Genomic DNA, 13,809 nt, shown 5'->3' with positions numbered 1-13,809 from the left:
ACTAGGGGATAGGCATTCCTGCTGAAACACCTTCTTCTCTTACGTTTTATTTTGTGTTTCTTTCCTAGAAGTGATGTTCATTTTGCCAGCTTGTTGTGATATTGTGACACAGACGTGGATTTAATCTGTGAGGTAAGTCTTAATAATGTTTCTTAAGTTTAATTTTAGTGACAGAAGCGTGAGTCATGATAACAGTATGCCATTTTATTAAGGCTTACGCTAACAAGGAAGTAAACAAAATTGCAGAGCACTTACTGAACCTTGAAACTGAGGCATTGGCAATGTGATTTGATTTTACTCACACTGTATTTTTGACTTCGTTCAAAACGATTTGAGAAGCACAAGATAAACCTCGGTTCTTACTCTGTTATTCAGTTGGTATATCATCCAGGATTATGGCAGCCAACTGGCAAGCTGACCCGGAGCTAGTGGATTTGGACGAAGAGGAGCTATGGGAAATGATTGAAAGGCACAGATGTAAAATTGTACAACGGTTAATTCCGGAGCGGCTCACCCCATACTTGCGCCAAACCAAAGTGTTAGATGCAATGGATGAAGAAGAGATTCTGCATTGTGCCAAGTTTTCTAACAGGGCCATGAGACTGGGTGAGTCTTGATATTTGCGAGTGAGCTGTGTACAGTACATTTCAATGCACATATTCAGAGGTATATGTTCTAATGAATATTATTGTAATGCTATTTATCTCTATTAGCAATACGAATTTAATTAATATTATAAACTATTTATAAAATATCCATTTAAAAAAAGCGGATTGAAATAAGTATGCCACTTTACCACTTTTTCATTATTCCTGACCAGTGGTGGCTCCAGAGGTGGAGCTGCAGCACAGACCATACTTCATATAGGGGAATCGCATCAACTGCCAGTGAGTCCCAGACATCAATATTTGGCAGCATATGGGGTGGCAGTTGGTGTGCTCCCCTATTTAAATTTTGGACTGTCCTGCAGCCCCACTGACTATAGAAAGTCAACATCATCTTGATTCTTGATGGTCCTTCTCATGAATGTACCAATGCACCTAGACATCCACATACATACGCTTGGCACAGTAGGCACTTTCTGGAGCCAACATATGGATATTACTACTTTATATTTGACAGCTCTCTCTCAACACATGTGAATATGCAGGTGCTACAAATCACCTATCTCTCTGTCATTCATTCTATCTGAACCTAACTATGGGGTTTATTCTGATTCACTCACAAAGGCAAATTCTTTCTCAAATGGACAAAACCATGTGCACTGCAGGTAGGGCAGATGTTACTTGTGCAGAGAGAATTAGATTTGGGTGGGGTTTTATTTCAAAGTGAGATATATTGCAGTGTAAAAATAAAGCAGCCAGTATTTACCCTGCACAGAAACAATATAACTGCCCCAAATCTAAATCTCTCTGCATGTATCTGCCCCACCTGCAGGGCACATGGCTTTGTCCATTTGAGAAGGAATTTGCCTGTGCAAGTGAACCAGAATAAAGACCTACAGTATATCTATTTCTGTATAACATTATATCTAATATTTACCGATATATGTGAATTTTTGGAGTTGTGAGGTTGCTGCTTAGTCAAGTGAGAATGTCACATCTTAGTAATATTCAATAAATGATTAAAAATAAATCTTTATAGCATACGAATCAAAGATATACTCATTACATAAAATAATAAAAACCCTTGTTCTCCAATCCAAAACCACTCATACAGTATATTGGATTACTAAAATGTATACCAATACTCAATTAACTTTGTTCTCCCTAAACCAGGGTTGGGGACCTTTGGCCCTCCAGCTGTTGCTGAACTACACATCCCAGCATGCACTGCTACAGTTTTGCTATTTGGCCATGCTAAAACTGTAGCAAAGCATTCTAGAATGAGTAGTTCAACAACAGCTGGAGGGCTGAAGGTTCCCCATCCCTTTCCTAAACGAATTCTGCTGCGAAATGAGTATTATATACAAATATAATCAGTCTATTTATAACATTTGATTTCTAAACTTACTTGTGTGATTTATAATATTATATGTGATAATGTGATTCTAAAGGTGATCCCTAATCTTTAATATATATACTCTGAGTCTGTACAATTATAATATTTACAATTTATTAATTGTATGCAAAAATTATAAACCGACAGCAATTTATATTTTTGTTCTTGGTCAAAAAACAACACTGACAAGTGCATGGATGTTGTAATTTTTTTATTCTTGACATGCCCATTGTGAATATTTTTTCTGTTTCTGTATGATAAGCAGATTTATTATTATTATTATTATTATTATTATTATTATTATTTGTAATAATAATAATAATAATAATAATAATAATAATAACCCCTTAACTGAAACATAATTAACAAATAGGAAGTTGCTCAATGAGTTAATAAACATTAACAGTATTGGGGGATTATCTGGAAAATACAAATAGAAATCCACCAGTACAATGCTGTGAACCAGTTAAAAGGACATACTGTATAGTGGAAAAACTGCCCTATATTGAGTCATATGTAAGTTGAACTGAGCACTAACTGTCCCCAAAAACGTTCCCTTGTATTTGCTGGTCCCATGTACAGTATGTCATAAGTGCAGCACATCTCTGAGATTCGGTATATTTTATCTATATTGTGTCTTTATTAGATTTGTATGCATATGTGTGTTATAAACATAGATTTTCATGAATTATTCCTTTTAAAAGAAAAGACGGTACTTCCTCATCTTTGCAGCCACCGCTAATGCCACAGAACTTACGTACTGTATGGCAAGCTGTATTGTATGAGCGAGGATCAACAAAAATAAGCAACGCCACCACCCTGGGCCGACGCCACCCTCTTGTGTTCACGCCAAAATCCATTACCTTTAGTAAAGTTGTGGCAAGTGAAGCGGAGTGAGACACTGAGCCCAAAGTGTGACGAGTGAAGCCAGCCCACGAGGGGACAATGGTGCTGCTAAACTGTAGGCACTTTCCCCGATGTTTCTCTCTCCAAGGTTTAATACATCTCCCCTTCAGTGAGTATTTGCACCAGCCCTATACTTGATGAAAGAGATCTATCCAAAATCAGTTGGAGCCCTGTGTGCTCTCACAACTGAATAGCCCACAATTTCAACTGCACAATCTCAGAGCACCCACAGAACAAACTGTCAAGACCCGGGGTAGTTTGTGTCCCTGGTGGGCCAGTGGAGGGTGCAGGAAACAAGATACTGGATAACTTAAGGTAATGATGCATAAAACTGGAGAGAAAGCTGGGACACGTTGGGCACAGGCGGCTGGGAAGTTGGCTGATCCTCTAACAAGTCTAAACCCGTCGGTGGCCTTCGCCAGGAAGCCCCTCATGGGACTATGGATTTAGTCGCAGCCCCTTGCCAGAGTCTCCCTATTCATGCCTAATGCCCAAGGACTGTGTGAGTATCTGACTGCTTACTGCAAAGAAAGGATATCGGGCTGTGCACTGATGGCAGAAGGTTATCGGGCTTTGTACCGATGGCAGAAGGTTCTCGGTCTGTGTGCCGATGGCAGAAGGTTATCGGGCTGTGTACCGATGACAGAAGCTTATCGGGCTGTGTACTGATTGCAGAAGGTTATCGGGCTTATCCATTAACCTGTTTAGAACAGGTGATGTCAGTAATACATGAAGAGGGAAGTTTAGAAACAGAGCATGGTGTCCCTCCTGGAATGGGTCATGTTGGGAGGTATGAAATTAGTCAGATTCATGACACAGTATAATCTATGTGCCAATTCCCAGTTGCTGTTTAGTTACACCCATTCCACCAGAAGTGGAAATGTAGCTGAGATGTCACTCTGAATGGCTTGCTGTGACTTTTGGCTGCATACGCTTATCAAGAACACATGTCCATTGTGAAAAATCACAAAAACCATCCACCAAACACACCTGCATGTAGTTCTGAATAAGACTATGTAATGTTAAGCTGCACTCATTAATATAAAACTGATTCTTTTTATTGGGAATGGAACCCCGTGTCTGAACCCAGATGGGGTTAGTGGCATATTCAGGAAAGCTGAAGCGTAGTATATGAGTCCTGTTGGAGAAAGTGCTCTATATAAATTAAACTTACTATATATATGGGGAACCCATGCTGTAGACAGCTCCCAGATACAGTAAGTCACTATATGACACTGATTCTTAGATTTGTTATTAACTCCTTTCAACCTCATTAAAGCACACTCCCAACCCTGCCCTGTTTCCATGACAGCCAGTGACAGAAGCAATTTCTGAGCAAACCCAGAGATTGGCTTGGGGCTATCTTAGTGGTGACTTTGCCAAGAATTACAATCTCAGCAGCTTTGTTTGTCTTAGTTATGAGCCCTGATCACTAAATGACGTGCTGAATGTTTCCTGCACAGTGAAAGTCTAGAGATGATAGAACTACTCAACTTGTTTTGTTTGTTGGGGGTTTTTTTGCATTCAAAACCATCAGAGAAATATAATCTTATATTTGTAGTTTATTTTTTACTGCATTTACTATGTAATTTCTGACATAGTGCATGCAGATTTGCTCCAAGCTATGCCAATACAGGTTGAGTAGGTTTACGGTATTTTTTGGAATATATATATTTTTTACATACATACCTGTCCCCTGGTGGGTCCCCGATGGTCCCTCGGCATCCATGGAGTCCTCCTGTGTCCACGGCAGGCCTTAAGCTTCATCTCCGGCGTCTCCAGCGGTCCCAGCGGTGCATTGTGCGAGTTCCCAGGCGCGCCGGTGACGTCTAAAAAATTTTTTCAGATACGGGATGCCCGGATACGGGATACTCAACCTGTATCTTCATGGGTCTCTGGGAAGAAGAATTCATGTGGGGTCGGCATAATTTCGGAGTGGGTCTGGTGTCATGGTCTAGGTACATTGATGATGATCTGTTTATCTGGAATGATATGAAAGAAGACGTGGCCACCTTCTGCAAGTATCTGAATACTAATGGCTGGAACATTGAACTGTCCTTAAATATTAACCAGTCTACAGTTGACTTTCTCGATATCACAATTTTTAATGAAATGGGAGAATTAAAAACAAAGACATTTACCAAACCTACTGATTGCCAAAAATATACATAAACAATATTCACACATGACACAGCATATTATTAACAATTATTATACAAATGTTGGCTGACTTCCATATAATATATGATTACTAATCAGCATAATTGGGATCCGGCCCTCAATAATTATTGAACATTGATGTATGCTCCTGGTTTAGAATCCAAGTTCATTTGTAAGCTGCAGGAAAGTAGCGAATGAACAGAGTTCACAACGTGCCCCTCCCCCCATGCCATCAAGACACTTGATTAACAGTAGAATTCAGGAACCTCTCTGTGTGAATGGTTTTCCTTCTTACTATTTTCTTGTTGTGACACTCACACTGGGCCTTATTTTGGTTCATTCTTTCTGACAAAATCCTTCTTAGATGGGCAAAACCATGTGCACTGCAGGTGGGCAGATGTTACTTGTGCAGAGATAATTAGTTTTGGGTGGGGTTTTACTTCAAAGTGAGATCTATATTGCAGTGTAAAAATAAAGCAGTCAGTATTTTCCCTGCACAGAAACAAAATTACTCACCCAAATCTAATTCTCTCTGCACATGTTACATCTGCCCCCCTGCAGTGCACATGGTTTTGTCCATCTAAGAAGGATTTTGTCAGAAAGAATGAACCAAAATAAGGCCCACTGTTATGTTGCAATATTATCATTTTCGGGATGCCTCAGTGACAACATGTAATGGACTAAAAGTGTCCTTTATGATACCCCTTTACTGTGATACATTTGTGAGGGAGAAAAAAAAATTGTTTACTGTTCAAAGTGTGACACTTACTAAGGTGTATGTCAACCACAAGTAAGAGCAACTTATTTGAATTAATGGGATCACCAACTATTTTGCCCTGATTTATTTCATTTTTTTGTATGAATTTGTTATGTATTGTAACACAATAAAACACTTTATTAATATTATTAACCCTTTGCAATTCAAAGAGTCTAGTTTAAACATTTAAATTAATTGTGTTTTTTTATTTTTTTTTAATCAAAAATGGTCTACATGGAATGTTGAATGTTATGTTAATGTTCTTATTTTAAAGTGGCTCACCCTTGGATATGCTACTAGCGCTAGGGCTGTTGAGCCTGACTAGACGTTGGACCTGAAAGGGTTAAAAGTTATGTTTTATTTCCTGTGTATTTACACATGCTAAGTGTGTCCCCACAAAAAGAGTTTCCTTTTTTTTCTACTCTATTTGCTACATTTCGTGACTCGAATGATTCGGTACGTACACACAAAACTAAGACACTGCCCTGGCACCGTGAAACTACACAAGTAACTACCGTACTGCATCTCTGTCCCCGGAATCCCTGGCAAGCCTAGTGAGCGCCTCTCTGACACCGCCGGCGCCAGCATGATCCCCTGTCTTTGGCGGGGAGGTGATCATGCTGCCGTGGGCGGAGATGCGCTCCATTTGTTTGAGCTGCAGGAGCATCTCAGACGCTCCAGCAATGATACGCTCCTGCGTCTGAGTAGCTATTGCTGACGTGTGATATGGCAGGTGTGAATGTGTTCCTGAAACACCCCCACGACACCCCCACTATCCATGCCAGCCCGAAGCGTGGCGAGCACAGCACGCCCCACGAGGGGACGCGTTAAAAGTCCTCCCGACCTTTTCATACCCCCACTATCCATGTTGGCGTGGAGTTGATTTTATATAGTGTGGCGAGCGCAGCGAGCCACTGAGCCCGAAGCGTGGCGAGCCCCGTGAGCGTCCCCTCGCAGGGCTCGCTGCACTCGCCACGCTTCAGGCACGATGGCTCTCTGCGCTCGCCACACTATATAAAATCATCTCCATGCCGACGTGGATAGTGGGGGTATGAAAAGGTTTTGAGGACGCGTAACGCGCCCCCTCATGGGGCTCGCAGCGCTCGCCACGAGTGGGGGTGTCATGGGGGTTTTTCAGGAACACATTGATACCTACTATATCACACAAGTCAGCAATAGCTACTCAGACGCAGGAGCGTATCATTGCTGGAGCGTCTGAGACGCTCCTGCAGCTCAAACAAATGGAGCGCATCTCCGCCCGCGGATCACCTCCCCGCCAAAGACAGGGGATCATGCTGGCACCGGCGGTGTCAGAGAGGCGCTCACTAGGCTTTCCAGGGGCGCTGGGGACAGAGATACAGTACGGTAGTTACTTGTGTAGTTTCACGGCGCCAGCTTATGCTGATAACGTAGATTACGTAGATTACAGAAGTAAGGCAGCTGGCGAGCTGCCAACTTTCAAACAGGCACTACGCTGATAACGTAGTTTAGTAAAGTAAGGCAGTCTGGCAAGCTGGCAATATTCAAAGCTAGTGGTGGCGCCGTGAAACTACACAAGTACCTTAGGTGCCTTTTTTCCACTAGTTAAAAAAAGGCACTTTCCAAAGTTTTTAGGTCGAATTCACATTCCACATATGCAATTAAAGGGCTGATTTTTCATATTTTTCATTTCAAATACACAAGAATCAGCTAATTACTCGCCGGACGACGTGTTCTTGAAATTGCAGCTGTTTTCGACAGTTCTTTGGTAATTTTTCGCTGATGCAGTTTCAACTTTAAAAAATGTGAAACTGCATCAACGAAAAATGACTCAAAACCGTTCAAAAGGACTTTTCTCAGCTAGCCAAAAAACTGACATAATTGAGTACCCCCTTAGTGTTTAGTTAAGGTGGCTTAAGTTATTTGGAGTGTTGAACACCAAATGGGTTACTTTGTGCTTGAATGTGTTTTTCATGTACATTATTTTAAATGCTTCAACCAAATTATTTTAATAATTTACTATCATTAATTGGTCAATCAAATGTTGCATTCATTTTCAAAATGCCAGTATTGTTCTCTGGGTCTTTATTTCATTATTTTATACTGTGCTTGGTTAATTGTAGTAATGCAGGTAACATAGGGTCAGAAGTTTAGAACAAATATCAGTTATGGTGCCCACACAGGTTAGATGTGTGCTACTGTAGGTGCGATTTTAGCCTATACAATGTGTGCTATGCGATTTGGACTGTAGACACGGTGCAAGTTGAACTACATACAAGTTCAACTACACCCGATTTTGACTCCACTACAATAGTCAATTACCGGGTGCATGTGATCTAGTTCAAAAATACTTGCATTCACATAGTCTTGGGATATTGACTACATGGTTCACGCATCGCATTGCAATGGCAAATAAACACGGTGCGATTTGAACTAGACACCATGTGATTTGAACTAAAATTATCAAACCGCATACAATAATCGCACTGTGTGTGGGCACCATAAGCTTGCTTGCTCTAACGTAATGAGGTCTGCTGCAGATGAAGCCTACAAAGCCTCTGTTTAGAGTAAAGATCTCACACTGATCATTATAATAAAAACGTTTGTTTCTTATTATTTATGGTATATTTGCTTTTTCTTTTTTTTACTTATAACCTTGAGACAGTTTTATATAATGTCTTAGTTCTATATTAAATATAGTTCAAAGTGTCAGATGATTTATTTTACATTTATTCCAGTTTACATAATTATTTTGCAAATTGTGGTGTGTTTGTCTTTTAAGCTTCTGCTCTCCTCTTATTTTAGGCTATCTCTTGGACCTTCTTCACACACGGGGCAAAAATGGAGCAATTGCCTTTTTGGATAGCTTAATGCTGGTTAATCCCAAAATGTATACCCTCATTACTGGGAAAGAAGCATCCAAGGATCCCAACAGTTTTAGCAGTAAGAGAAAATATTAAGGTGTAGAGATAATGTTAATGTGTATTTAAATAGATGGCTGACAGACAATGGGAGAAATTTACTAAGATGGCAGTTCTGTTTCACATGGGATGTTGCTATGGGCAACCAATCAGTATCTACCGTACTTCTTAATTATTTAGCACCTAGAAGATAATAGATAGTATCTGATTGGTTGCCCATAGCAACATCCCATCTGAAATAAAACTCCCATCTTAGTAAATTTCCCCCAATATCTAGGTCCACAATCAATAGGTCAACACCAAAACGTTGCCATTGACCAAAGGTCTCCATAATCAAAATGTCGACATTGAAAGGTCAACACGTGAAAAGGGTTTATTTCATGCTTTTTTTTTTTTTTTCATACAGTACATACCATCCACAAGGACTTCGATTGCAAATGGTAAAAATGGTCCAAAGCACTGCGAGCCAAGTGAGCCATGTCAGGGGACACTAACTGGGGGTCCACATGCTCAGGTGTCAACATTGACACCCCAATAAATGCATAAAACTTCAACCTTTTCATGTTACTACCATTTGCATATCGACCTTTTGCTTATGTTGACCTTTTATCAAAGTTGACCTCTTTGCTGTCGGCCTAATGAATGTTGATTTAGACACTGTCTGTGAGCTATAGGACACACTCCATCAATGGACAGAAGTCTTACATACTTTATAGTTACTGGATGTTCCTCAATAGATTGAAGCCTAATTAGGCAATCTGACATACTTTATATTCAGTGAAGGTTCCTCAATTAAGTGAAGCCTAGGTAGGCCAGCTGACATACGTTATAGTTACTGGAGGTTCCTCAATGGACTGAAGCCTAATTAGGCCAGATGACATACTTTATATTCAGTGAAGGTTCCTCAATGGACTGAAGCCTAAGTAGGCCATCTGACATACTGTATACTTACTGGAGATTCCTCACTGGCCTAAGTATAACATCTGACATACTTTAGAGTTACATGCAGGTTCCTCAGTGGCCTAAGTATAACATCTGACATACTTTATACTTACTGGAGATTCCTCAGTGGCCTAAGTATAACATCTGACATACTGTATACTTACTGGAGGTTCCTCAGTGGCCTAAGTATAATGTCTGACATACTTTACAGTTACATGCAGGTTCCTCAGTGGCCTAAGTATAACATCTGACATACTTTATACTTACTGGAGGTTCCTAATTGGCCTAAAGCCTAAGTAGACTAGCTGACTTGGAACACAGGAAACCATGGAAAAATATGACATAATGTAGTTTTTGACATCAGAATTTCATTAAACAAATTGGATTAGAATGAATGAAAAATAGGTGTAGTTCTAGATTATATGCTGCATAAACTATCCCTGAAGCTGATTCTCTGACCCCCTGCCTGCCTACATCCTGCTATCAAGCCACCGCCCACTTGCTTGCACCTCATGTAATCTGTCTGTAAGCTCCTCCGAGCAGGGCCCTCTTCCCTCCTGTTGTCAAAGCCCTCTTCTCTTCACATGTCACTCACAGCTCTCCCATACTCAAACACTCAGTAACCATCTTTTTCCGCATACTTATCTCCATCATTGGCCTCAAGCCTCTAGTTGTATGTTGATTGAGTCCTCACTACTTACATTTAAGCTGTAATGTGTATTGAACTGTGGCGCTCTTTACCTGTACTTTATTTTTGTTATTTATTCAATGTAATACTACTTGAATACACTTGTAGCTTCTTTTTTTTGAAGGATGTTTTTTCTTTTTCTTTTCAAAGAGCTGTAATCAATACCCTGATTATTGATTACAGCTCTTTGAAAAGAAAAAGCAAAAACATCCTTCAAAAAAAGAAGCTACAAGTGTATTCATTTTAGTTATTTTAGATATTTTAGATATCTTAAGACATTACACACTTAGGGGGCTGAAGACACTATTGTGGTGATTCTATATATATAGCGGCACTCCGAATGGCAACACTTGCAATAAATGAATAATCTGGTGCCCTCCATACACGGTCTGCAAAGCCTCACAGACTGGAAACATATGGATGGGGGTGGCGGCGGCACTCAGCACAGAATAAGAGACCAGGAGACTGGATGAAACACCCAGTCTCCTGGACTCTTATTCTGTGCTGAGTGCCGCCACCAACCCCATCAATATAAATATAAATATATATATATATATATGTGGCAATGCGGTCCGGCACTCACTCCGAATGGTCAGCTGCCCCGGTGCCCATACAAACAATGGGATACTTGAAAGGAAGAGACTGGCACTCGAGGGTCTTCGTAAAAAGCAGTGTATTCACAGATAAAACATCAGATGTTTTATCTGTGAATACACTGCTTTTTACGAAGACCCTCGAGTGCCAGTCTCTTCCTTTCAAGTATATATATATATATATATATATATATATATATGCACAGTATACATATATAGAAAAAACTTTATACTATGATCTTTTATCTCTAGTATGGATAATTTGTATGTGTTACTTTTTGGTTCCTAACACCTAACGTTATATGCAGAACTGATAGACAGCAGTCAGCTAAGTGCTTTCTTGATGAGCACCCTGAGTAGCCTGCAAGAGGAGTTAATGCAGGAGAAACAACTGAAAGGAACATTAGTGCATCACCTGCGCAAAATGCGGCAGAAGCAACAGCAGTTGGAGAAGGAAGGAGAATCTGTCCGTTCCATGGAGAATGAAAACCAACGGCTCCGCAGAGAGATGGACACCCAGAGTCAAATGGTGTGCAAACTGAAGGATGAGCAGTACGAGCTGTCCATGCGTTACTCACATGCGCTACAGGAGAAGGACACAGTACAGAGCAGGAACAGTGAACTGCAGGAACAGGTCTGCATTTCTTTATTTTACTGTGCCAGATATGTTTTAACAGAGCACCCTCCTAAGAAGTGTATCGGGAGGATCTGCTACTCTGGGCTTAAAGAAAATCTACAGATGCATGTTTGATATGAATTTGCCACATGTGTCAGCATGTGTCAGCATGGCATACCTCCCAACTTCCGCAGCTCAGCAGGCGGGACACTGTTGCTGCGCGCCGGAGGCATGCCGAATTTTTCGGGGGGGTGGCCTAATTTGGGGGCGTGGTCTATAATCGTGGCTCCCCCGAGAGGCCACGCCCCCATTTTGCCGCTATGGGGGCATGACCCAGAGGCTCTGTGAGCCTCTAGCCATGCCCCCAGCCCCCTGGCTGCGGGAATAGACGCTGTGTGCATGCGCACAGCGTTTATTCCCCGCTGCTTAGCAGCTGACAGGGGGGACTCCCAACAGCCCCCCCACACCACGGGACACTGCCGCCCGCGGGTGGGACAGCGGGACAGGCCCTGACAATCGGGACTGTCCCGATAAAATCGGGACTGTTGGGAGGTATGGCATGGGAACTTAAGCTAGACGAGTATACTTTACAATTAAACCACTGACTATTAACTATTGTACATTATTATTATTATTATTATTATTATTATTATGCTTTATTTATATGGCACCACAATGGATCCAGAGCTCCCAATTACAGAGTACATAAACTAATAAGTTGAATACAATACAGGACATGGACAGGGTACATACAAATAGCTGCATCAGCAGAGGACACAGAATTATCACTGTGGCAGAAAAGCACAGGATTTGATGCTATCAAATAAGCTTTGGGTAATAGAAGGAAAAGCACAGGGAGGGAAGAGAGCTCTGATAGGGAGAGCTTACATTCTAAGGGGGAGGGCAGACAAATAGGGGTGACACCAATGGGGTAGACAGTAAGCATGAAACAGAGGGCTAAGGGGAATGGGATCATTGGATAGACAGGAAGGTCGACATGCAGGAAGGTCGACATGAAGGAAGGTCGACATGAAGGAATGTCGACATGGGTTATTAGGTCGACGTTGACAAAATGCTAGCACAAGCAAAAGAACTCGACGTGGACACTGAAATGTAGCCCCTCATCCTCGCTTGGCTCGCTGCGCTCGCCATGCTTCGGGCTCGGTGCCTATTTTATTCACTCACCATGTCGTAGTGGATGGTAGAGCATGAAATACCACCTGTCGTCACATGTCGGTTCCAAAAAAGCGTGAAAAACCCCATGTCAACCTTTTGACTGTCAACCTTCCCCATGTCGACCTAATTCTTGTATTGACCAAATGACCATGTCAACCTAACCCATGTTGACCTTCAGTCATGTCAACCTTCCTGCATGTCGACCTTCAGCCATGTCGACCTTCAAGCTTGTCGAACTAATGCTTGTAGACCTAGTGACCGTATCCCGGTCATTAGGATTTGGTAAAGAAGTTGAGAGCACATTTTAAGTTTTGTAGAGAGGTGGAGATACATGTAATTAAAAGTGTAAAAATGGACTAGTGACAGTAGTAATAATAATAATCAAAGTAATAATAATAAGGTTTATATTTACAATACTGCACAAAATAAGAATACAAAATGAAATCACAACCTAATAAAGTTGTCAGCAAAAATGTTTTTGTTACTCCCTACTTTCCCCACTACTTACTCTCGCTGAAATATGCTCTTGTATGAAGCTGCAGGGATTTGGGGGATGGGAAAGGATTTCATAAAAATGTGGTTGTTTTATGCTTTATAACTACACTCTACCATAGATCAGAGGGACAGATTAGTTTTCTAATGGAAAAAAACTGTTTTTCTGTAGTAATCCTCTGTTCCAGACTTATTTTACGCATGACTTAACTTTAACAAATTAAAATGGGTTTATAGTGAAAAATCAGTTACAGTCTTAATGCCACAGCATAGTGTTGCAGTAATAATAAGGTTTAGTTCAATTAGATATCTACTTTAAGAAACATCTCATTTTATATCAATCTGGACTTATAGTATTATGCTGTAAAAGAGGAGCTGCACCGAGTGCGGATGGAGCTGCAGGTGGCCCAGAGCTGGACCACACGACTGCAGTGTGAAGAAGAGTTGCTAGCCCTGAGGAAGGAAAATCGGAAGCTCAGAGATCGGCAGGACCAGACAGGAGAGACCAATGTGGTGAGAAAGGGAATTAATATGCATGTGCATTTACCTCTTCTATATCTGCGTCTCTCACTCTTCCC

At 41.1% G+C, this 13,809-nt stretch overlaps 1 protein-coding gene across 1 annotated transcript in view; it reads left to right on the top strand.

Moving 5' to 3' along the window:
* Nucleotides 1–395: 395 nt before the first annotated feature.
* The window catches only part of CARD14 (caspase recruitment domain family member 14), a 79,205-nt gene continuing 65,791 nt past the window's right edge, over nucleotides 396–13,809 (top strand). Inside the window, 4 exon segments of the mRNA XM_083148627.1 lie at nucleotides 396–606; nucleotides 8,609–8,746; nucleotides 11,256–11,581; nucleotides 13,586–13,744. Of these exon segments, the coding sequence (XP_083004753.1) occupies nucleotides 396–606; nucleotides 8,609–8,746; nucleotides 11,256–11,581; nucleotides 13,586–13,744 (834 nt within the window).

This window comes from Crinia signifera, chromosome 6 (assembly GCF_055691185.1).
Source record: "Crinia signifera chromosome 6, ASM5569118v1, whole genome shotgun sequence".
Classification (NCBI taxonomy): Eukaryota; Metazoa; Chordata; class Amphibia; order Anura; family Myobatrachidae; genus Crinia; species Crinia signifera.
This window is presented reverse-complemented; position numbering and strand designations above follow the sequence as displayed.